The sequence below is a fragment of the Anabrus simplex genome, chromosome 4 (assembly GCF_040414725.1).
Source record: "Anabrus simplex isolate iqAnaSimp1 chromosome 4, ASM4041472v1, whole genome shotgun sequence".
Taxonomy (NCBI): domain Eukaryota; kingdom Metazoa; phylum Arthropoda; class Insecta; order Orthoptera; family Tettigoniidae; genus Anabrus; species Anabrus simplex.
In genome coordinates this window covers 372580411-372607717 of record NC_090268.1, presented here as the reverse complement: position 1 = coordinate 372607717, position 27307 = coordinate 372580411, and the positions used below count along the sequence as shown (strand labels likewise).

General features: G+C 38.4%; 1 protein-coding gene across 2 annotated transcripts in view; it reads left to right on the top strand.

Moving 5' to 3' along the window:
• Positions 1–27307, top strand: part of HnRNP-K (Heterogeneous nuclear ribonucleoprotein K) — a 281790-nt gene that overhangs the window by 227363 nt on the left and 27120 nt on the right. For both annotated transcript variants that reach the window (XM_067145808.2, XM_067145809.2), the window contains exon 12: positions 6283–6452. In XM_067145808.2, the coding sequence (XP_067001909.1) occupies positions 6283–6452 (170 nt within the window). The remainder of the gene's footprint in view (positions 1–6282; positions 6453–27307) is intronic.

Genomic DNA, 27307 nt, shown 5'->3' with positions numbered 1-27307 from the left:
TGAATAAAAGATATCTTAATTTTAATGTTATATACGGAAATTACGTAAGAACGTCATACACCTCAAGATATGGCAGAGTACATCACTGATTTCAGAGGATATTTCATATCGTCTTGCGTCTAGTTACGGTTATTTACATTTAAATTTTTCGTGAGGAGGTTATTTCTCTACATGCGTTTCAGATATGTTTTCATGATAGGCTACGTATACGGTTAGGTTAGGTGACGCTGTTTGAAGAAGAAAGCTGAGGTGTTAGCCACAGAAATATCTGGAGTGATACCATATTTCTCCGAATCCAAGACATTTTTTCCTCAGAATCTCGTGCGAAAACTCAAGGGTTGCTGCATTCGCGGCCTAACAGTAAGTTAATGGATACCCCTGGCAACTACCGCGGTAACCACGCTGCTTCTTTTCACACGCGCACAGAACTCATTGGCAATAAACGACCACCTCTTTACTAAACATCGCTACCGGTTGTACAGTGTACAGTGCCTGTGTGTTTCTCAAATCCGCAGAATGGCATCAAAACATGCTACCCTTCGAATTCTTAGAAAAGCCATGGCTACTCACTGGCAGTCATAACGCTTATATTGCACTTGACGCTTAGTAAAATTATGGTTTATAGACAGTAGGAATATTTACGTGATGGATAGTTGTATTGTAAAGATACATGGAAAAGGTATTGCCGGCAAATTTTCAACGGGATCTAGTCGATATTATGATGCCAAGTTTAAGTTAATGTTTATTAAACACTCGGAAATGTAGAATAATTGTGCAGCCGCAAGAAAATACGGCATAGGCCTAACTAAAGCCAATATTTGGCGTTAGCGTGAAGACAAAAAAAATGAAGGGAAAAAAAATGCGTACTGTACAAAAAATGCATTCAGTGGTCCGCAACAAGGACGCCTTAAAGAAGTCGATGAAATTGTGAGGTATGTGAACGAAAAACACAGGGGCAGTTGGCCATACCGTGGCGCAACAAACACGTTCATTGACTTTCAACGTTCGCGATTAGGCCTATACGTCGCTAGCCGTTGAATTTGGCCGCACCCGACAAGCGAGAAGTACGTGTAACGGTAGCCGGTTATATCTGACGCTGCGTAAAAGTAACAGTTTCATAGACAGCAAGAATAATTTCCTGATGGATCGTTGTATTGTAGAGACGCGTGGAATAGGTATTGCCGAAAAATTTTCAACGAGTTCTCTTCGGCATTATGATGCCAATATTAAGTTAATGGTCCTTAAACCCGCGGAAATTAAGTAAAATTGTGCAGCTGCAAAAAATTTTTACGGCGCGACGAAGGTCAATGTTTGGCGTCTAAAAATAGTCTAAAATGCGTAGGGCTGTATGATTGTACAAACTTCTTTTTGAGCCTGTTTTAAATTTTTTGAAGGAAAAAGTGGGGTTCATCTTGGATTCGGAGAAATACGGAACTATATATTTTTTCAGAATGAAATTAAACACACACTTTCACGTAGTTTTGGATTACGAAAAATAACAAACAAGTAAGTCGTAGTGTGGATATCTGCGGAAAAGCAAGTTTTGAACAAACTCATTGCCGTTTCATACCGATTTTTAAATGCATGAAGGGTTTTCCGACTTTTATACAAAAATCGGATATAACGACAATCCGTTATTGCTAGCAAATTTTTCGCTGTTATGAATTCTCGCTATAACGGGCTTCTACTGTTATAAAATTATCATGTGTCTTGATGTGCTTGTACAATGTTACAGGTGCTTGTCAATTTAAAATCTTATGGTTTGCTCAGGGTCAATTTGTCTGGGTTTGATGTCCCGTTAAGTGAGAATGTTCCTTTCATAACTGTGATCTATTGGACTGTGTCAAATTATTTTCTGTTTTGGCCTGTCATTTGTGTAATTGTTCGGAGTGTGCTGTGCTCTGTGTACGTGTGCGTGTCCATATTTGGTATGGGAGCCATTCTTAAGAATTGCAGAGAACTGTTCGTTGAGAATGCCAGATTATTTTAAGGAGAGTCCTAAGGACAGTCTGCAACAGTATTGAAGAACTAGTGACATATTTGCATATTTATCCCCATTGGGTTCCTTCAGTTCTTGAATAACTCTAATCTAGTTCAATTGAATTTCAAAGCCTAAATGACATGTCGGGAAGTTCCCCTGTGTACATGGACGTCTTGAACCAGTTGGGTAGTAACTTCTGAGGAGTCATAATTGTATTCATTTGCACAAGTTCATGTGAAGACTTTTCTAGTGCATCTAGCTGCATTGTGGCCATGATAAACGTATTAATTCTCTATTGTCTGATGTCGTGATTAGCGTGTTTGAGTATCGTTGATATGGTAAAATGTATTTACCATCGGTATGTTGTCTAGTAGGGTAGGGGAGGTAGTGGCATGTTTCTAATTACTCCATGCATGCGAAAAGCCTGGATTCAGTTTGAAATCTCTCTGCAGTCTTCATATGGAGTGAGGGCATAGAACTCTGTTGATGGTGATTCATCCATCAGATGGGAATGTTGAGCCATGGTGTTCAACAGGAGTAGGCTATATGCTAATATAAAGCTTCACCCTCTCCTAACCACATCATCATCTCTTCCAGATGCACCAGTGGTCCGCTGGTGTCGAACAGAAAGATCTGCACTATGCGAGCCTCGCATCTAGGGTTACCAGACGTCCGTATTTACCAGGACGTGCCCTTATTTTTTAGCGTCTGTCCTGTCATCCGTATTTATCTTTTAATTATTTGCTGATTGTATTTTCACCTAATGTTATAATGAACTTTTTTGCAACTGGAAACCCATTTTCGTAAACTTAGACTCATTTCATAACCTTTGACTTCAGCTGCAGCTTGAACTTTCTACATTCCTGTAATATTTGACTGGTATATTATCGCTGGTCGAAGTCGATAGTCGAAGTTGGCGAGAGCATATGGAAACGAAAGCTAAAGACAAATAATATTCGTCCATATTGCTGCCTAGTTGTGCCACAATCCTTGTGGTGTACTCTACAATATCTGTTGTGATCTGTTGGTACATTAAATGTATTATGGGGAGAAAAGATATAAATGCTTCAAAAAGGGCCATATCGACGAAGAAGCCGCGTGTCTAGTATGTAAACCAGGAACATACGTTTCTGTGGCTAATCTTGGAGCTATGTATTTAGAAAATTACATTACAATGGACAAACATAAAGCTAATGTTCAAAGTGCTTCAACTTCAATTTCAAATAATGTATTGACATTTTTCAAAAAGAACACATCACTAAACGAAAATGCGATTGCTGCAGAGGGAGTGCTTGTGTACCACAATGCTGTTCCATCATGGGAGCTGCAAAACTATGGATTGTATGTCTAAGCTTCCATTTAAATTATTTCCTGATTCTGAAATGGGGAAAAATATTCACTGTGCTCGTACAAAGCCTGAGGCCATTGTCAATAATATACTTGGACCTCGCTGTGTAGAAAGTGCCATTAAAAAAGTCAATCATACATTGGTGTTTGTATGGATGGCAGCAATCATGGGAATATAAAACTGTTTCCTGTGCTCATGCAGTATTTTGACTACTGGAATGGAGGGCTGCAAGCAAAGTTAATTGATCTGCACAATGTTAGTAATGAAAAAGTTGCAACAATCTCTTCAGCGGTGTTAGATGTCCTGCAACAAAATGGAATGCATTTATTTTGGAGGAGTTAACTGCAATACGAATTCTGGTGACCTGAAAAGAAGAGGAGATAATAATGTATTTTCTAACCTCAAATCTCAGCTTAATGAAACCTTGATTGGAGTAGGCTGCCCAGCACACGTGATGCATAATTGTGTTCAACATGGAGTTGATTTATTGTCGATTGATGTTGAAAGCATTGTGTTAAGTGTTCAACTATTTTTCTACATTCACCATAAGGAATGAAGAGCTAAAAACTTTTTGTGAATTTGTTGATGTGAATTACAATTCCCTATTGAAGCATGCAAAGACTTATTGGTTGTCACTTTTTCCAACTGTTGAAAGGATGCTTGAACTGTGTCCAGCACTTCGGTCTTATTTTCTATCTGAGGATAACACGCCAACAATTTTGAACAAGTTTTTCACTAATAAGTGAAATGTATTTAATATTTTGCCAGTCTTTAATGTCAGTCTTTCAAGAGAACATTCTTCATGTTGAAAAGGAGAATAATTCCATTATTGAAGTGAAACGGGCACTTGAAGAAACCGTTGGCATTTTACAAGCTCGTTTTTCAAATAATTTTGTTCCTATGAAAGTGAAAGAAATGATGAGAACTTTTAAGGAGGAAGGGTTGCAGGAAGACGGTGATTCTTTCATGAAAGAAGTCCATGATTTATATAATGCATGCCTGGAGTACCTTGGAAAATGGTTACTAACTACCGCTTGAAGAATTCAGTACTTTTAAATGGATGACCTAACTTCAGATTTCAACTGGACTGACCTTGAAGATACTGTTAAATATCTTAGTACTAAAGTTGTACACATTAGTGATGTTAGATTATTTGACCAATTTGTAAATCTTCAAAAGTTTATTGAAGTACAAAAGCAGAATGAAAATTTCTTGAAGGAACCAGTCCATAAAAAATATGCTGGTTTTCTAAATAGTGTCAATATTACATGTTCTTCTGAACTACTGAAATTGGCAGAAGTGTATTTTTCAATTCCTGCACATAATGCCAACGTAGAAAGATTTTTTTTCTTTCATAAATGCACAGTGGACCAAAGAAAGAAATGTGATGACTCTATGAAATGATCGGTGTCAATGAAAGTTAACTTGAAAGACCACTTGTAACCAGTTTTATGACTATTTAGAAGACAATAAGGAGTTGCTCAATAAAATAAGTAGCTCTGATAAGTACAATCAACATGGAAAAGGTGTCAGTGAAATTCCTGCCTGATTTCGAGACTTCACTTGTGGCCAAGCAATATGAATAAGGTATGCTAAATAAATGGTTTTAACAAAAAATTTGAGCAATTTTAATGCTGTCCTGATTTTGTCCTGCTTTTGGAACTCAAAAGTCCTGCTTTCGAGCCGTTGTCATCTGGTAACCCTATTCACATCTGCAAACACTTCCAGCACTAAAAGCCTTGCAATACAGTAAAAGCTCATTAACACATCAGGTAAATGCTGGGGGCTGGACCTTAAGGCTATGGTCGCTTCCTTCCCTCTCCTAGCCTGTTCCTATTTCGTTGTCGCCATAAGACCTATCCGTGTCTGTGCAACGTAAAGCAATTTAAAAAACCCACCTTGTTAGGATATTTCTCCAGGGGAGAAGGAAAAAAATGTATTAAGCCAGAAAATTTGCTACTGAATACACAAAAACTACCCAACAGGGATATGGAAACACTAGATACGTTTTTTTCCGGCATGAGGGCATTTTAGGTCTTGTATCTGCGGGTACAATGAAGACTATATCTACCATTTCTAAAGATGTGAGGGGATTATTAAAAGGTGTGAAAAGCATGAGAACAAGTATGAAAACCTTTTGTGCTGAGGCTTAAGGAATTACAATTGTGTTGAAAGGTGTGAAAAACTCCAGTAAACAAATAGAAAAACTCTTGAACAGGGGCCCATATAAGTATCAGCGTATTATTGTAGAGTACTCTTTCTAGAGCAAATGTTAAGTGTTGTTGCCTTCATTTCTTGGACCATTGTTGAGGCTAATGGCTTGCTCCCTGAAGGTGCAACTTATCCTGTGAAGTTCAGGAATTCAAGGCCTTTTCCCGTTTTCAAGCAACTGTGGGGAGGACTCTTACCAGAGTTGAAAACCAGATTCCCTTCACAAGGGATGACAACATTTTCAGGGCTAGGAAAAAATGTGATCATACTAAACGGTTATATTGAAAATTCGTGATTTGATGAGGGAGGCATTTTTATTTAGATTTAATATGAAAATTGAATGAATTTCTTATGTGCTAAACAGGAAAACGTGTTACTCAGTAATGCACTAGCAAGGTTTCACTGTAAATGAAGAAATGTACACGCGTGTATATTTCCTCGTTAAACTCTGAATGTTGCTCTCTTTTTTTTGCTATGGGACAATGCAGAGAAGTCCCGTGTTTCCCTGATAGAACTAATTACAGGAACTAATACTGGAATAGGGATGATGTGAAATACTGTAACTCATATGTTTGTTGGAGAAATAATTCCAGATGAGTGAATGTAAATGTCCACAAGAGATTTTTCATAGCCTACAATTTAGCATTATATGTTACAAAAAAGTTATTACTGTTTTTTCCCGTAACCAGTAGTGTTCTTATCCTCAAGATATTGTACTATATGTTGATCCTTTTCCTTGTAGTTGGCTGGTGCCATCATCGGCAAAGGCGGTGCAAGAATCCGCAAAATCCGGTCTGATTCTGGAGCTGGAATTACAATTGATGAGCCACTTCCAGGATCGAATGACAGAATAATCACAATAACTGGTACTCCCAATCAGATCCAAATGGCACAGTATTTGTTACAGCAGAGGTAAGAATTTTGATATTTGCATGGCATTTATGTTATAAGTAATATTTGTATTTATTTTTGTAGCCTGATGGTTGTACAGTGGAACCTCCATTATCCGTTCCCGGAAAATAAGTTTTCCCTGAATATGCGTTCAAATTACGTGGTCCCGCGAGCATCGTAATTAAATCACATTGTAAAAGTCCCGCATTATCCGTTCCTTGAAGAAACGATTTCCCGGATCAACCGTCCAGAAATTCCAGTCCCATCAACGCTAAATCCTCGATCAATCGTTTTTTAATAAACTGTATCTCACAAAAGGACGGCTATGGCATATTTATGGATCTTGGCGTTAACGCCCCGTCACTGCGATAATTAAAGCAAGTACTGTACCGATACTGGAAAAGCGATCGGCGGTGAACTTGCATAAGGAACCATCTTAGCATCGGATTCGGGTGGTATTGTTCAGAGAATCTCGGAAAATCATAAAGCAGAGAGTGGCGACAATTGCAAGGAGACACGGCGCATTTCGACAGCTCTGCTTGAAGACGGTACGAGTTTCGTCAAATGTTCGCACTTATAAAACGTCCATATTATGTCCAGGGTTAGATGTTTATATTTTTACTTTTTTCGATCGTACTGCCGAAGAGGTTTTTGGCACTTTGCTCAGGGCACTTGCAGAGTAACTGGGCTTTCAGGCAGGAATCGAAACTGCTTCTTAACACACATTCAGTATTTTTGATATTATCGTACATGATTATGTTAGCGAGACCAAAACACATGTTGCACCTAAATGTAATTTAAAAAAAAAGAAAGCCAAGGGAGGTCTTGGAATTGCCTATTACTGTTTAGGTCCTAATGTAAGACTGGGAATTTTACGTTTTCGTGTTAAAATACCCAAAACCGCAGTCGTTTTATTTGCGCACGTTACATTTTAAATGGTTGGTATAATTTCAAACTCGTACTGACATGTGCAGCGAGCGCGCTTTCCAGATGACCTCAAGGTCACGAATAAACGTAATTTCTGAAGTTTTGATATTTCTTTTATCTTTCCAATTTGATTGGATTTGTGACGCGCAGAATTGAATATAATGCATTCGAGAACTTTTAAGAATCGATACTTACATTCGAAACAATGTTTTCGAGTTCAACATAACCTTTAAAGGTCGACGTAGGCCTAATTTGCGCGGTACGAGATTTCCAGAAACTGACTACTAACAGTATACCGGAGACCAAATTACAATGAAAGATTAAGAAATGAACGGATTTCGCATTCATTTTGGGTGCTTTAGTATCTAATTTGATTTTATTAGATGAAAGAATTAAAAACTACTTGTGGTCGATTGTCGTTTGGCTTGGCGTTATTAGATTTTTCGAAGAGTTTGGCTAGCCTAATCAAAGTCGCTGAACTGAAAGAAGTTTTCACGGGAAACTGACGAAGATTCCCCTGTAAAACTGAATATAAAGTATCGAGATTTTTGAACTCGCGTACCCGTAATTAATGCGGTTTCGTGGTCTAACATGCCCGCCTCTCATCCAGAGGCCCGGGTTCGATTGCGACCAGGTCGGACAATTTTACCTGGATATAAGTCTGGTTCCAGGTCCACTCAGCCTACGTGATTACTTTTAATTGTGGAGCTATCTAATGGTGAGATGGCGACCCCGATCTACAGAGCCAGGAATATCGGCCGAGAGGATTCGTCGCACTGACCATGCGCACCTCATAATCTGGAGTCCTTCGGGCTGAGCAGCGGTCGCTTGGCAGGCAAAGTCCCACTGGGGCTGTAGTTTGGTTTGGTTTAGAAGTTTTGTAAGATTATAATTATACATATTTCATTTTTGTGATGTTTAGCCAAATTGTTGATGGTTTTCATTCATTCCCGGATTTTCCGTTTTCCCGTATTGTACGTTTTATTTTCATGGTCCCTCGAAAAACAGAGAATCGAGGTTTCACTGTAGTTGAATACAGGAAGAAGGTGAATTAGGTGCAGTATCATTTTGTGTGTCAGATAAAGCATGATGGGTATTTTGTGGGAACTTTTTAGTGCAGAGGAAGATTAAAGGAAAGTATTGAAGCGTTATGTTCAAATTTTTAATAATAATGTTATTTGCTTTACGTCCCACTAACTACTCTTGTATGGTTTTCGGTGACGCTGAAGTGCCGGAATTCAGTTCCATAGGAGTTCTTTTACGTGCCAGTAAATCTACAGACATGAGGCTGTCATATTTGAGCACCTTCAAATACCACCGGACTGAGCCAGGATCGAACCTGCCGAGTTGGTGTCTTCTAATTATTTCATTAATTCTATTAATTTACTCATTACACGCTCCAGTGTTCAGGCTAGTTTTCCAATCCCTTATTCACAGCTAGTCTACCTCTTCTACATCTGTCCTATTTTGATTCTAACATAGTTCTGATACTTCTTACTCCCGTCCTTTTGGAAGAGCTAATGGAGTACATTCTCTGCAACTGTGATCTGCTGAGACAGTTTGATAGGGAGGTCATCCCAGGAGAATCTCTGACATCTCAGCATAGGCTTTTGATCGGCGAGCTACTGCTTTGGTATCCATTAAACAACCATGAAGATTAAGTGGTCTTAGCTGAGTGAAAGATAGCAGAACCTCTCATTGATGATATTAGGGATTATCGTTTCCAGGACATGCAGAAGACTGGATACCCCAGATCAAATGGAAATATTCCAGAAGTACTGTACCAGCAGGAGAGGTATCAGTTTGGAGTTTCTAATGGCAGGATGGCGTCTGGGAGAAAAAGGGTTCGAACCCCACTGTCGGCAGCTCTGAAGATGGTTTTTCGTGGTTTCCGATTTTCATACTAGGCAAATGCTGGGTCTGTACGTTAAGGCCAAGGCCACTTCCTTCCCACTCCTAGGCCTTTTCTATCCCATTGTCACCATCAGGTTACCTCATTTATTTTCAGCCTGTCATTAGATTGTTATTATTTGCTTTACATCACTCAGGCACAGATAGGTCTGATAATCACAGTCAAGACTGTGATTATTGTGTCTTGAACATTAACTGAATTGCTGCGATATGATACAATGTTAATTTTTTGCCTGTGTTCAATATATTAGTTGTTTTAAGATCTTCGCTAATTGGCTGATGATGACACTTGAAATGTGTTGAAACCGGTCCCAATAAACAGGTGTTAACTACTTTTCAGTTCAACTTACTACGGAGTATTGAAAGGTGGATCCTTCCCTATAATATTGTACATCTTCTTATTTCTCTGTTCAATACGGAACAATCGTGAAGTTTTTAACTTCAAATACTAATGATAAAGCCTTTATGAATCACTGGAAGAAGTGTTTTGAAGGGTTACTAAATTAGAATTTTCGATTGGACAATAGAGCAGCTTCGCGGGGTCCGATTCAGGGTTCTGTGCCTGAAGTCACCCCTTCCAACATTGCAGTAGCTGTGTCAAAGAACAGCAAAGGGGTTGGCCGTGATGATGTTCCTGCTGAACTACGGAAAGTCCTAATGTCCAAGGAAATGAGTGGTTGACTAATTGTTCAACAAATTCCTTGCTGGATTTCCAGTGCTGAAACTGTTCCGTCAAAGCTTCCTTGTGCCCAGAGAGTGTAAAAATTAGAGGCATTAAAATCAATATTTCTATCTCTCTTTCTCTCTCTGGTCAGATCTTGATTTAGAAACACCATGAACTGCACAAAAGACTTCCATAGGGTATTCATCAATGGTGAAGGTAGCATTCAATCATGTTCCTGGAGATATTGTCTGGACAACACTACATCGTCAGAAAGTTTCTGCAATGTATGCGAAGATGATCCAAGATACAAACCTCCGTCCATCTACTATGGTGAAAACTACTGCAGGTGTTTCACACCATTTCTGTGTTCAGGTCGGTGTACACCAGGGGTCGACACTGAGCCCAGCACTGTTCAACATTGTCATCAACTACCTGGTGGAGCAGTTGATGACACACCTGCTGTAGACCATACATAGACCAGCCCTGTCCAACGCGGTGCCCGCAGGCGCCATGGCGCCCGAGGTGTTCTTTTATGGCGCCCTTTGCAATTAATTTCCAAATTATATTTTACTTAATATTTGAAAACAATACTTTTGCATTTCAATAAATATTCTTACTTTTCTCTTAAAAATACGTCCTCAAAATCAGGAAATTTGTTATATCCGTACCTCTAAATACACAGAGCTTTGAGTAAGCCATAAATGTGATCTAGGCCTAACTGACTTGTGTCCGCAATTAGTGAAGAGATAGAAGAAATGTGCAGAAAGAGAGCTATTCGAAATGTAAGTAGTTGCGACAAAGGGAAATCCTCCACAAAACTCTCACTGTGGAGGGGGGGGGCTAGCGCCAGGTATAAGGCCCTCTCTACTCATGGAGCCAAATATAGCCGTATATTTATTCTGCCAAACAGAACCGCTTCCTTATTATTCACTTGATTGCAATGCCATAAACTACCTACCATGACAGTTTCACCAGGACGACAATGGGACACCCAATTTGCCCACAAAGTAACTTTAATCCCGACAAAGCTGTGCTGTAAACAATGAACTAAAGACGTATGAAAGTCTTGCAATTGGAATGTTCCCAGTTCCTAGCTTTCAGGCGAACATTCAGTATTACTTGTGAGCTTATGCAGGGCTTATGGAATACGTTTTGAGTGCCTTTTGTTGTGATAAGTTGTACATTCAACATGTTTCGTGTGCTTTTTTCATTACTATTTAAACTTTAAATTATTCAGTTTATAATCAGTTATATTTCATTAAACATAACTCTTCTTAACATGGCTAAAAGGCAAAGAATTACAACTTTTAACAGTGAATGGGAGGACCAGTATTGCTTTATTGAAAACAAAGAAAAGTCTTTGTGTTTGTGTAATGCTAGCATGTCTGTTCCTAAAAGAAGTAATGTACAGCGACATTTTTCGACAAATCACAGAAAATTTGACAGTGAATCTCTTGTTAATTCTGAACTAAGAAAATACAAAGTGAAAGACCTAAAATCTAAATTAGCATTGCAACAATGTGCGTTTAAGAAGTCAGTTCAGCAAACGCGTAACGTGACAATAGCTTCTTACAAAGTTTTTTACGTCCTAGCTAAAAGGAAAAAGCTTTCAGTGATGGGGAAGTAGTGAAAGAAGCTATGCTAAATGCCGCTGAATCTCTGTTCGAATCTCACAAAGATAAATCTGAATTGATACCTTCAATCAAAGGACTTCAGTTGTCCCACCAAACTGTTGCTAGGCGGGTTGAACAGACTTCTAATAATATGGAATCTCAATTACATCAGGATTGAAATTGTGTGAACATTTTTCACTCCAGTTTGATGAAAGTGCTGATATGTCTGGCACTGCTGAGTTGTATTTGCTAGAATGGTTTTTAATGATTTTACAGTAAAGGAAGTATTTGTCCAGCTATTGCCACTTCATGGGCGTACTGGGGGAGAAGACATTTAATGCTTTCGTTAAATTCACCAAAGAGTGTAAGTTACCATTGTCAATGCTTGTCACTATAACAACGGATTGGGCACCGTCTATGACTGGTAGAAATAATGGATTTCTTTCTCTTTGCGCTAAGGATAAATCATTTCCAAAATTTCTTTCTTATTGTATTATTCACCAAGAATCTGTATGTGCAAAGGTTTTGAAGTTCGATCATGTCGTGAATATTGACTCATGTCGTGAATTATATAAGATCTTCATCTACTCGTCATCGATTGTTCAGAAGTATTTTAAGTATGTCAGATTCGGAGTATGGTGACATCATTCTTCATGCAGGCGTAAGGTGGCTTAGTAGGGGGGAAACACTCGAACGGTTTTGCTGCCTGTTGGATGGGATACGAGACTTTATGAAGTCATCTCCTAGGAAATATTATCACGAACTTGATGATATATCTTGGCTAATCGAATTAGCATTCTTGGCAGACATCACCTCAAAATTAAATGAGTTAAATCTCGAATTACAAAGAAAAGATCATAAATTTCAGGTATGATAAGTATTGTCAATGCATTAGAAAATAAACTTAAGGTATGGAGTGTCCATTTAAATAGAAATTCCCTTTCACATTTTCCAAATTTGAAATCTATGGCAGATGCAGTAAATGGCGGCAAGCGTGATTTTTCTTCTCTTGCTAAACATCTTGAAACTCTTGGGTCCGAATTTGGTAGCAGATTTAGCCAGGTTTCAATGCTTGAACCAGTGATCATGTTTGTCAATAATCCCTTCGCTTCTGTTGACGTTTCTGAGCTTGGAGGGAGGGTGTGTGAAATATTCAAAAATTATAGTCCTGAAGAATTAGAAATGGAAATTTTAAGCCTTCAGGCAGACTTTTCTTTGAAATCCTCCTACGCAACATGTGGCATTTTCTGGACTCCGGTGGACGGTAAAAAGTATCCCATTACCTGCAGTGTTGCTCTGAAGATGCAATCTTGCTTTGGTTCAACCTATCTTTGTGAAGTCGCGTTTTCGACTACGAACATAATAAAAAACAAATACTGATCCTGCCTGACAGACTCACACCTGGATGACGCGTTAAAAGCAGCCTGTTCCAGTTACACACCAGACTTTCCTCAACTTGCAGCGAGCATGCAGTGCCAGATTTCACATTAATTATGTGGGCAAATATATTTTCATACAATTTTTAATTCTAGATTTCTTCTTCTTCTGATCATGATGATGATGATGATTATTATTATTATTATTATTATTATTATTATTATTATTATTATTATTTAGTCGCCGTAGTACCGATGACAGTAGTCGAATTAGTGGAATCGTACCTGGCGCCCGCATACCCTTAGTTATCATGTGAATGTGCTCGCGTAGAAACGAACGTTGGACAGCCCTGACATAGACTATATATTCTTGTGGTTGGCGTATCATGTCAGAAGGTTGAGGTAGTCTTGGAACGATGGTGAGTAATACTACTGTCATGGGAAAAAGTATAGCCACCTGAGTTAATACATTTATACAAAGTTTATCCTTTGTACCATATAGAAACAAGCTACTCCAAAATTTAGTTTATTTTATTCCACGTTTAATTATGTGGGGTAGAAATTTTTATGGTACCCATTTAATATATTAATGCAGGTTGAACAAAGAATGGTGCTGGTAGGTATTTTTCAGTTTCCAACGGAGTGCTCACTTTGGACATTCATAACTTTAAAATTATTGATCGTTACCGAACCTTAATAAGGAACTTATTGTTAATAGATATATCAAGTTTTTATTTCATGTGATATTTGTAAAAAGGGTTGTTGTAATGTTTGTGAAATGACATCTCATTACTGGGTTGTTAAAAAATTTGGCTTGTTATGAAGCTCATGGGAACGTGAGACTAAAATGAAAATGCTTTTTGCCTCCATGCATTTGATTTTATATTGATTTTTATTTGAGTAGTTTTGAGAGAAAAGCTGGGTATTCGTCAGGGAGTGTTGGCCTATTTGCTGCTTTAACTGAACTCTCCCTATTGAGTTATGTAGAGCTACTCTGCAGTGAATGTGTTGTGGGGGTGAGGAAGTGGAATACGGGAATAACATGCTAGTTGACGAAGAGTGGTATTTTCCCCCATCACCCGGAACTATAAATACAAAATGTTTGAACAATAGTATTGATGCCTTGAAAGAGAGTATTGCCCCCATTTTTCCCGAGCTAAGCCCAGCCATCGAGCGAGGAATCCCAAGGTGGACCGTTCGATCGTTGGCTATCACTTTCTAGAGGCATTTAAGGGTTGTTAAGGATTGATGACCAAGCAGGATAAAAAGAAATATTAAAACAACACTCTGACATTTATTCACATAAGCAGATAAATAACAAAATATTCTTGTTGATATTTTTCTTTTAACATAACAGAGCTTTCATAATATCGGATTTCTTCCTCGATTTAGAGTGACACGTGTTCATATCTCCAGCTCTACTGTGCTGTAAATGAAACCAAAGAAGTAATTAGGCCACTTGCCTTTTTAAACCAAACATTTGACTGAAAGAATTAAATAAACATGTGTTCAAAGTTTCACCAATTTAAAGTATTCTCAACACGTGGGTTTTTACGGTGTACACAACTGAATTAGTCATTTACAGTATTTAATGTTGATCAATGACACCAACATGAACTTCAGTAGCAAAGGAAAACTGTTTCCAAAATTCTCAAAATTAATTAATTATTATCTTGATTATTATTATTATTTTATCATTCAATTAACCTGTTTCATTGTCACACGATCGTGTTCTGATTAATTCTCCACCGCATCATTTACCTAATGTTCATCATTAGCATTTCAGAGTAATGATTTTTAATTAATTATTAATGACTTATTTTCACAATGTTTCAAAGCAATCATGCGGCTGACAAATTTCTACCTTCGATCTTTGCATTTCATTTCTATTCAAATTAATCTTAAAGTATTTCAGATTTTTAGAAACTTACATTACCAACGTGTGAGCTAGTTAAATAAATTTTACTTACAAATCGAGTGCCTTCGCAAAGTAACGAGATGATCTTTCCTTTTAAATCTCGCTAATTAAAAAAAATTAAATTCCTTCCTAGTCTTCCTTGACTTAATTTAATTAAACTTTCCCTTAAGGGCATGAAATTATCTCTTAAGGCAACACACAACGATGAATGTGATCCGCGTCACAGCGAGTGCGCGACCAGATCAAAATTAAATGAAATCAACATGGCACAAGAGAAATATACACATTTACACACACACACATTCACACTAGGGAAACACGTTTTTATGTACACTATTTACATCGAATCCTGATTTGGCAAATTTATTTTATGATTTTTATCGATGGTCGGGACGCGTAATGTCTCGCAGAAATAATCCGTGTACAGAAATTCTCCTACATTTATGGTGGCTAGTGATCGAAGTCATGGGTATCACTTGGTAGAAACACATTTCACATATCAGCGCAAGTTCATCTAATTTATGAGATTATAATGGAAGATTCTAGTAAAATCCATAAGCACTACCATCATGTGGGCTACAGGTTGAATTTACCGCAAGCGTGAGCCTTACTCGCATTATTTTTACTTCCTACCTGTGAAATACACTCGCAAACACGTGCTCCACAAATTATAATCTATCTTGCGCTCCAAATACACAAGAATAAATCAATATCATAACTAATTCATCATTTACTCAATTATACAACAAATATCCCTCAGGATAGGCCATATTCCAGACCCTTCATGAACAGAGCACATTCCATCTCACATTTAGGAACTCTACAGTAGTTTTATGGCTCACGAGCGTTTACATCTGTTTTACCCGATCTTTAGTCAATATTATTATTATTTAAGTGATTATTACATCTACTGATTCTCCTGGAATGTCGTAAAATTAGATGACTTCATCATAAAACAACAAGTGATTTTAAAAGACACTAGGTTCGACCCTATTCACTCAAGATGTACACGCAAATTTTCCGTCCGGTAACTTTCAATATTACAAAGAAAGTAGATTTATCGTGTGGTCAGTGATTATTAAACTTAAGCTCCTTAAGCATGGGAAGTCATTCAAAGACAACCTACATGTCTACTCTAATAGATTCCAAAATTTCATTCACACGTACCTAGTCTACCACGACACCTTAGGAAGTAGGAAAATGAAATATTTCTAACTACAGCAAACTAACAGATCTACGACTTAAGAAGAAAGACCTCTAGTTGTACAAAAGATAAGACAGATAAATTAAATCAAAAAGGTACTCAAGTTTTTGTAGAGTTCGATTCCCGTCGACAGTCAGTTATTTCAGCATACTCCGGCCAGTCTCCTTCCCATTACCAGAGACGCCTTACATTTTTACAGCTCCATGGAGGCTCTGCAATGGATGTCCCTCGATGAAATGATGTTGGTAATTGCGGAATTCTTCATCTTGAGATGTTCAATTCCAAGACGTCTTCCGTTGATTGCTGGTCACAAGCTGTAACTGAGGTGACAAAATTAAGTATTTTGCACAAGCACACGCAGAATATAAACAGCTCGTCTACACTGTCACACTTAACTTGGCTCCTAGGCGTTTTTATTCCACAGAATTCACTAATTATCAGACTAAATTCTGGTAGAACGGGCGTCGACTTGACTTGAAAATTTTCCTTCCACGTGGTCCGGTAATGTGATGTCTCACGCAGCGAACAAGCATTAAGAAGAGCATAAAGAGCATTAAGAGAGCGATTCACTCGAAGCAAGGCCTTTTATCTAATTAGCCCAGGGAGGTGTGTTCTTCAGCGAGAACGGTAATTGGCTGATGATCTCCTTTAATTTGCGCAGACTATTCCAGAAACAAGCTGGGTCGCGCGTGCGAAGGTAGTCACGTGGTTTGCTATAACCTTGGCACAGTCTTGCCGATGACGTATCGCACCCCTCTGAACGACAAAAAAAACTCGTTCTCACCTCGCCACGACTTCCCAAGTGATGTGTTGCGGCTTCAAGCAGACAATAAAATTTTTGCTTTCCACTTGTTAAAATATTCATAAGATCGCCAATTTTCACGGGGACAGTATACAGTTCATATAAGCCCTATCACTTAGCCCGAGTGACGTTAAATTTCAATGATCTGGCCAGTAATCGAATTCTGGACCCTTGTATCCGAAAACCAACATGCTCACCGTTCAGCTATGGGGTCTGACAGTCAAGGATGTTTTGGCACACACTGTAGGGGCTTCATCTTTTCCTGCCCAGGAAGAGTCAACAATGAAAGATAAGCACGCAACCTTTGCATTCTTTTTAAAACTGAGCAGTATCTTTCAGTTTTCTTGAGATTCTTGTTCACATAGAAATTTTGAAGAAACAATGATTTCTTGTGTACTTCTATGGAGAGTTAGTTTCCAAATAATTCTACGAAGTGCACTGATGCATTAATTACTAACGAAATGTGGTCCTTTTCATAAACCGGAACTTAAGGCGAAATTCAAAATATGCTACATAATTCTATTGTTCATTTATCGACCGCTAGTCCAATAAAGGTTTTAAATAACTGTAGAAACAACATCCACTTACTGTACAGCAGGGAATGCCCAGTTGTTCAATCCGGCAATGTTGCTAGGGTTTCCAGGGCCAAGTGCATTGTTCTCGCTGGCCGGTAGGCTGCTTTCTTCACACACAACCAACCAGTTAAATATAAATATAAAATCAACAATTGCGTGCAGGTGAAAAGCAGTTTTAATTGTAGCCTGATATTCTCATGAGCTTCATTACAAGCCAAATGTTTTTATGAGTAATGAGAAAATGTTGTACCACAAAATTTACAACCTTTATCACAAACATCAGATCAAATAAAATCTTGGTACACAGATTAACAATAAGTTACTTTAAGACTTATTGAGAGAAGAGTGGTACATGGACAGACAGAAGTGGAGAGTGCTCGTAAACCACACCCGGGCAACTGGAGTGGAAAACTGATGATGATGATGAAGACTTATTAAAATTTAGTGACGATCAGATCAATACTTTTAACAGTTATGAATTTTCAAAGTGAGCACCCCGTTGGAAATGGAAAGAATACTGGCCTTGTTTTGTTCAGTCTGTGTTAAAATTTTAATTGGGTAGAATAAAAATTTTTACTCAACATTATTAAACGTAGAATAAAATAAGCTGAATTGTGTCATTGTTTCTCTGTGCACAAAGGATAAACATTTTGTTAATGAATTAACTCAGGTGTCCATACTTTTTCCTACTACAGTAGAGGCAAATTGATTAAGAATAAGTCTCAAGACAGAGTTCATGTTCAACTGTTCCACCGACCACGGTCTTCCTTGCTGGAGAACTGCTGATGATGGACAAGTTCAAATACCTTGCACTAGTCATCCTAACTTATGGTAATATTGAGACAATGTCTAGCACCACATCAGCATTGTTTGTATGAAATTGCTCTCTCTTGCAGGTGTTCTCTGATAAGCAGATGCCAGTCAAATTAAAGGGCTGTATATAAAACTATCCGGCCTGCTGTCAGGTATGGCTCCAAATGTTCGGTAAGATAAAAGAAGCAGGACCAGCAAATTTATGCCGCAGAGAAATGGATGTTGCGATGGTTAGCGGGTGTCACTCAGCATGACAAAGTGAGCATGTGCGAGGATTGTTTAAAGTTGTACCAATCAATGACGGAGGAAAAAACAGCTCTGCTGGTATGTTCATATAAGAAGACAGGATAAACACCATTTAGTCTAGACAGCTCTTGCCATCAAAGAGCTGAAGAGAGAAAGAATGCATCCTGCGGCAACATGGAAATGAACTGCTGAGACGGCTTTACAGAAAAGATGTCAGCCTACGGTGATCAGATGCAACTTCTTGAAAAAGTAAAATAATTTTGTTTTAGAACTTCGTAGATTTATCAGTTCAATAAAAGAATCTAGAATAATTGGTTCACTTTTGTTTTACTTACGTAGTAAATATTCCTTAGGCATAGTTTTCACACGTGGCGAATCTTCATTCGAAGACTCTGTAATTGATGTTCATAACTCTTGGTTTTCAAGCTTGTCCATTGTGAAACTTCTTTTACGATGTTGTCTTCGAAAATTTTAGTTTGCGGCTGCTCATTCTCTTCATTGTAGGAGTCTGTTTTGTTTGAAATTGAAATGGACCAGTGCCAGTAGTAGAATTTTCTCATTGCTTTGTCCCGTGTTTTCACTCCTGACGTGTTTTACAGTATTGTCCTCTTCCAACACAACTATACAGCTAAAAAATTTGCAAGACACTGTCATTGAATCTGTTGTATGTAATCCTTAATTTGAATACAGTCGAAGTCTGGTATAGTGAGTACGGCATATATCGAGAACCCTGTTATAAGGACAGTTTTTTCTATTCTTTCTAAATTCTTATACAGTGGAACCTCGGTTCTCTGTTTTTGGAGGGACCACAGAAAAAAAAAAGAACGCACGACACGGGAAAACGGGAAATCCGGGAATAAGTGAACCATCAACAATTTAACTAAACGTCACAAAAATGAAACGTGCATACTTATAATCTTACAAACACCCCTAAGCCAAACCAAACCAAACTACAGCCCCAATGGGCCTTCCGCCTACCAAGCGACCGCTGCTTGGTCCTGCAGATTGAGGTAATGCATGATCAGTGTGACGAATACTCTCGGCCGTTATTCCTGACTCTCTAGACCGGTGTCGCCATCTCGCCATTAAATAGTTCCTCAATTAAAAGTAATTGTAGAATGAGTGAACCTGGAACTAGCCCTCATATCCAGGTAAAAATGCTTGACGTGGCCAGGAATTGAACCCGGGCCCTCCGGGTGAGAGTCAGGCAAGTTAAACCGCAGAGGGGGCTTTAAACATTACTCACCGGCGCATGACTTAAAAATCTCGAAATTTTACATTCAGTTTTACCGGGGAAACTTCGTCAGTTTCCTCTGAAAACTTCTTCCAGTTCAGCAACTTTCATCAGCCAAACTCTTCGGAAAATCTAATCCCCGTAATGCCAAGTCAAACAACAATCGAGCGCAATAGTTTTTTTATTCTCTAATCTAATAAAATAAAGCAAATTAGATACAAAAGAGCCAAACATGATGGTGTTTTTTGTTGTTAAAAATCTTTCAATGTAATTTGGTCACCGGTATACTGTTTGTGGTCAGTTTATGGAAATCTTGTACTGCGCGAATTAGTCCTACATAGACTTTTAGAGGTTGTGTTGAGAACTGAAATTCACATTTGAAACCATACTGTATTCTCGAGTTCAAGTTTTCAAATGCATTATATTCAATTCTGCCCGTCACTAATCACAATCAAATTGGAAAGAGAAAAGATATCATTAACACTTCCGAAATTATGGTTATTTGCGACCCTTAGCTCAGCTGGAAAATGCGCTCGCTGTACAAGTCGGTATGAGTGCGAAATGATACAAAATTTTTAAATGTAACGTGCGCAAGTAAAAAAAGGACCAAAACAGAAATAGGCAATCCCAAAACATCCCATGGCTTTATGCATGTAAGGTGTAACATCTGTTCTGGTCTCCATAACATTAATCGTATACGATAATATTAAAATACTAAATTTGTGTTACTTAAGAAGGAGCAATTTCGATTCCTGCCCGAAGCCCAGTGACTATACAGTGCCCTGAGGGAAGTGCCGAAAACCTGTTCAGCGATTCACTCGAAAAAAAGTAAAAAACATCTAACGCTGGACATAATGTAGACGTTTTACAAGTACGAACATTTGACAAAACTCATTTTGTCTTCAAGTAGAGCTGTCGAAATGCGCCCTGTCTTTTTCCAATTGTTGTGGACACGCTCTGCTTTATGATTTCCGAGGATCCTCTAAACAGTACCACCCGAATGCGATGTTAAGATGGTTCCTTATACATGTTCACCGCTGATTGCTTTTCCAGTATAGTACTTCCTCAAATTACCGCAATGACGGGACGTTAACACCAAGATCCATAAGTATGCCGTAGCCGTGCTTTCATAAGATACAGTTTCTTGAAAAACGTGTGATTGAAGATTTAGCGTTGACGGGAGTGAAATTTCTGGACGGTTGACTCGGGAAATAGTTTCTTCGAGGAACGGGTAATGCAGGATTTTTACAACATGATTTAAGATGCTCACGGGACCAGGTAATTTGAACGAATAATATGGGAAAACGTAGTTTCCAGGAACGTGTAATCGAGGTTCTACTGTATTAAACTGTATTATCCTTCGGTTGCAGCGAGAGTCCTACCACTGATGCGTCCGTTATTACTAGTGATCAAGGGCGCATGATTTTTGCCATTACCGATATTTATGCATCCCAACGATTATGTTGCATGTGATCAATCACCTTCGTCATCGTTTCCTTGCTATGTCCACTAACGAGTTCTCTCGTCAACATTCGAAGGTGATAAGTAATACCCATAGACTGCTGTTCCATAAAGAAAATTTGAAATGAAAGGGCATGTTTTCGTAATAAATGCGTTGATAATAAAGGCCGAGTAAACGATCGCTTAATTTTAATGCCAAATACTGCAATTAAGTAAAAATGGGATACATTTCAAGATATGGCATGGCAGAGTGCATCACTGATTTTGAAGGAGACGGTAGTTTATATTTTTGCGCGTCTAATTAAATTTCGGAAAGGCTGTTCCCATATCAATTTTTAGCCATTTAAATTTTTAGCAAGGTTATAATTTCTCTGCATGTGTGCGAAATATGTTTTCATGATACATTTGCGGTTAGGTGACGCCATTTGAAGAAGACAACTGAAATGTTTGCCACAGAAGCCTCTGGAGTGATAGCGTATTTCTCTGAATCGGACTTTTTTTTGTTGAGAATCTTATGTGAAAAGTCAAGGGTACCCTTGCATTCACGGCTTAACAGTAATGAACACCACTGGCAACTACCACGGTAAGCATGCTGCTTCTTTTCGTCCCTGCGCACGTGCACTCGGAGCCTTTTATTATATATTGCTAGTCGCAGCAACCAGTGGTACGCTGCCTTTGTGTAACAAAACTGGATCTCGGATAATAGCGAACAGAGAATGAAGTTTCTACAAAAACATTTCTGAATTCTTGCAGAATGGCATGGAAACATGCGAAGCTTCGAATTCTTAGAAAAGGCTACGGCTACTCATTGGCAGAGTTATAACAAGTCTACTGTACCTGACGCTTAGTAAAATTAAGTTTTATAGACAGCAGGAATATTTTCCTGGTGGATCGTCGTATTGTAGAGATGTGTGGTATAGGTATTGCCGGCAAATTTTGCACGGGTTCTCTTTGATATTATAATGCCAATTTTTAGCTAATGGTTATTAAACCTGTGGAAATGAAGAATAATTGTGCAGCTGCAAGAGAAAATGTGGTATAACTGAAACCATTGTTCGGCGTTGGCGTGGAGACAGTCAAAAATGCCGTACTGTGCAAGAAAGGCGTAATATGATTTTACAAAGCAATTTTTAAAAGCCTAATTAAAAATTTCTTGGAAGAGTATGGGTCGTCTTGGATTCAGAGAAATACGGTACTAAATTTTCTTCAGAATGAAATTAAATGCACACGTGCACTTCCAGTAGTATCGGATTTTGAAAGATAACAAACAAGTAAACTAGTGTGCATATTGTCCGCGAAAATGCAAGTTTTCAACAAACCGATTGCTGTTTCATACCGATTTTAATGTGTATGGGGATTTGCCCGACTTTTTAAAAATCGGATGTAATGACAATCCGCTGTAGCGAGTACATTTTTTGCTGTTAGGAATTCTCGCTATAATGGATTTCTACTGTATTACCAATCCCTAACATGGGCATATACTGTGTTGCTGTGCGCCCCATAACCTCAACAATTAATACAGACTTATTCTCTTGACGTTGCGCACAATTAAGTTCAAACAGGAATGGAGAAGGAAATTTTCATCCCTCATCTTGTTTCGTGCCAATCTCATGCTTTAGTTATAATCAGTTAGTAAAGGAAGTCAATATGAACACAGAAATAAGGGAAAAAGAAATGTTGCATCATGTAGATAGTGTTTCTCAGCGATAATCGATCAAGTCCTATGATTGTTGTATAAATGGACTGTTAATACATTCAGTAAATACCCATCTGTAGTAATGGTCGAGAATAGATTTTTGATATTTTTCTTTGAAAAAACATTGTTTTTGCGAATAATACAGCACTCTTCGTATCAATTTGCCGCCCTTCTGCCAATTTTCAACTTCAAATAAACTATAATAGGTGAAAGTTTTGCATGTACATTAGGTTGGCATGGGTTTTCACCTAGCATCTTCAAATGAACACACAAAAAGTTATTAAAATCTATACTTTTCATCATCTGGAGCTGTTTCAAACCTTAGGCTGGGTCTGGTTGGATCATAAGCCTCTCCATCGTTATCTGTCAACTTCTCTTCTGTTACTGTCGTCCAGTTTCCTCCTCCTGCCTCGGTGCTCTTCTTTACACCTTTCAGCCATCTGTCCCTTGTCTTCCTCTGGGTCTCCTTCCCATCAGCTCGATTTCTAACCTTTTCTGATTCTCTCTTCTCCCATCCTCTTAACATGTCCATACCACTGCAGCCTTGATTTTTCTATCTTTTCCTGTAGAGACACCTCACTTACCATTTCCCAAATTCTTTCTTACTCTCGTCTGTTCTTTTTAAATCTACTAGACACGTTTGAAACTTCGTTTCTACTGCTTGCATTCTACTTTTATCTCTCTGCTTCATCACCCACATTTGTGATCCAGGTGTCAAAATTGGCGCAAAATAAGTCTTGTACATAATTCCTTTACTTATCTGAGGTACATCCCTTTTCCATATCAGTCCTCCCACACTCTTAGGAATCCATATGCGCACCTTCCTCTCATTAATTTCCATTCTGTTTTCTCCATTTTCTTCCACTTCCCAGGTATTTAAAGCTTTCAGATCTTTTCAATTGCTCCCCTCCTAATGTCATACCATAATATGTTCGGTTCTTGTTTTGTGTTGTTACTAACACTTCACTATTTTGGGCTGAGAATTTCATTCCGTAAGATGACAAAACTTCTTTCCCCCCCCCCCCAATATATTTAGCAAAATTTATATTAGCACATTTGAATGGTTCAGCCCCTTCCTGCTTGCTGGTTACATGACTAAACAGCTTGCCCGCACCACAGTTGTGCAGCACTGTGTGGTTCAAGACTGAGCAGCATTGCAATGTCTAAAGTCTTGCGACAAAGCGATGAAATTGTCACTTCGTCAATATAATCTGATGGAAGCTGCTGGCACAATGATGTTCTTCTCTGAAAATTTAAGCCCGGTTTATTCAACTCGGTTAACATTTAACTGCCTGTTAAAATAATTTAACAGTGAACGTAACCAAATTAACATTCAATAAACATTGGTTTAAGGCATAATCTGTTCAAATCTCGGTTAATTACTTGCCCAGGTTTAAGCAGTTAAATTCTGTCAGCTCAAAATATGGCAGGTGCATTAGATGCAGAACTTCTGTATCTTAAATATTGGGAATATGAGAGGCCTTTTCCAGAAAGAGTTAGAAATGGAAGAGATGATTTTCGTACAGTTGTTTCAGTTGCTTGATCTTACGTTGGCTAACGTCAGTATGTACATTGAATTTACTACAAATTTTCTGCCAAGCGTCGCTTTTAGTTTTGAGCATGGATCCATTAGTTTGCTTCCTTTCTGTAATAGGTATTACAGTGTTCTCCCCAGAAATTCTCACCAGCTGGGTGGTAGGAATGAGCAGCTAGGTGGGAAATACAACTTAAAAAATTATGATAAATAGTTTTGCAGTATGTACATTTTAAAACTACAAATTTACTTTGCTTAGACATTCTATCGGTTATCTTAAGAATTTTGAACTTGAAGCTAAAGGGTAACCCGTTAGCTAAATCAACAAATTGTTGTGCATACTATAACCGCAAATAGATACATGGTACACTTCATGGTGGACTCAAATATGAAGTTCACCAAGTGTCATCAGTGTACTGCTACCAACCTTTTCCAAACGAATATGAACTTCTACCGGGTAATGTTTCATCCCCTGCATAGTTGCCTATACATGTGGCTTGGAACTTGATTCCTTGAAATGATAAAATTTTCCTGTAACATATGTTATATCATAAATGTATTCTTCCTTGATTTGAAGCTAATTGCATTTATTCTGAATGTTCTGTACTCTTCCGACCTAAAAAGTGATAGGCTAAAGGTTACTGTATACCAGAGTACAAGGAGACCAAAAGGAAGAATCACATAATTTTATTACTTGGCTAGTTAATAAGTTTATCAACACTTTGCCTAATGGTACATTTGTGTGCTTTTAGAATTTTAATTGGTGATATTCATTACAGTCCGCCTCTGTGGTGTAGTGGTTAGTGTGATTAGCTGCCACCCCTGGAGACCCGGGTTCAATTCCTGGCTCTGCCAAGAAATTTGTAAAGTGGTACGAGGGCTGGAACGGGGTCCACTCAGCCTCGGGAGGTCAGCTGATGAGTAGAGGTGGGTTCGTTTCCCACTTCCCTTCCTAGCAATTGCCGGGATGGTACCTAACTTAAGAAGGCCACGGCCGCTTCCTTCTTCCTTGTCTATCCCTTCCAATTTTCCCATCCCCAGCCAAGGCCTGTATTCAGCATAGCAGGTGGGGCTGCCTGGGCAAGGTACTGATCATCCTCCCCAGTTGTATCCCCCGACCCAATGTCTCGTGCTCCAGGACACTGCCCTTGAGGCTGTAGAAGTGTGATCCCTCGCCGAGTCTGAGAGAAAAACCAACCCTGGAGGGTAACCAGATTAAGAAAGAATATTTATTACAAATTACCCTACAAACTGGTAGTGTCTCTTAACATGATAGAATGTTGGGAGTTATATGGCAAAGTATGTATTGGCCAGGTGTATATGAAAGAGTAAGACATATTTTATTATGAGAAATAAGCTTGAGATGAAAGATGTAAAGTTTGGTTTGAATCTGTACAAAAAGTCTGTGCTGTTCTTGTTATAAAAATGTGCAATGAGATATTGACAGTTTATCAAAATGTGCCGCAATTTGATCTGAGAAATCGGTTTTCAAAACTCGTGATTCAGTTCTGTAATCTGAAATGAATCCGTTGATTCTTATTTATTTATGTATAAAGTGTGTAAAGCAAAACTTAAGTGGATGAATCAAGGACATGGAATGAATCTGAATACATTGAACATAGATGTTTTTAGTGAATGATCTTAACTAAAGAGTGATTTAAAGTTCTACCATTAAAAGAAATTGTCATATAGAGTTAATTATTCTTATGTTTGTTAGACATTTGCAATAAAGCATGTTATATATAGCAGTCAGTTGGGCATATTTTGTTTTAAGAGACCACGGAAGTTCGGTTTGCGTTCTGTTATCAGTCCACCGAATGAGGTGATTGACTGTGCAGTTTCGATCTTGGACCTTGCATCCAGCAGTTCGTGGGTTGAAAATGGACTGCCAGCAGCCCTGAAGAAGCTTTTCCATGATTTCCCATTTCCATAAGGTCACTGTACCGTAAGACCATGGACGCTTTTTTCACAGTGCTATCCCAGTTTTTGCCCGAAGACCCTTCTGTCAATACTGAGGTTATGCGTCAAGGAAAAGGAAGTAAATTTGCAGTGATAGATGGGGGATGTTGAAGGTATGTCAAAACACACTCGAGTAAGGTGCATCTGAAATTAACAATTATTCCTCCATCGCATATGCCATGAATTATAGGGGCAGGAGGTCTCTTAACATCATCAGAATTTTCTCCCATAAAAGAATTATGTTGACAGAACACGGGTAGAGGTTGTCAGGACACACTATCCGTTGAAATGGACTTAATTTGCCGAGTACATCATTGTGCCTGCAGCTTCAATCAGATTATACCAACAGTGATTGAATTTTACTGCTTTCCGCAAGATTTCAGATGTAGCAACACTGCTCAGCCTTGAACTCCACACAGCACTGCAATTGTTGTGCGGGCAAGGCATCTAGTCATGCAACCAGTCAGCAGGAGGGGCTGATTCATTACTGTTCATATGTGCTAATATAATCTTTTACATAAATATAGGTTTAGTAACTTTTGTCATAGAAATAATGAGATTTTTTAAAATATTTTTGTCTGGAGCTTGCCATTGTGTTACCACAATCTCTTGAAATATTTTCCACCCATTACTAGTAGGAGTTTCCCTGCAGTCTACTCTAGAATTTTGGAACTAGTTTTGTGAACACACTGGTGTGATATTTGAAATAAGGCAAGAGAAGAAGCTCTTCAATTCATGATTGAATGATTTATCTCGTATTGGAATTGAGTTACTATTTGTAGAGTTGTGGGACATAGTCCTACATTCAGTATGTTTTTGAAACGATGCTATATGTATTGTTGTCTGGATGTCAGAAGAGCTTTTTGTTCCCACTCCAGGTTTGTACTTCATGCTTTTACTGTTGGTAACCAGACTTTTGGAATTTGAGAGACTAACATGTGTG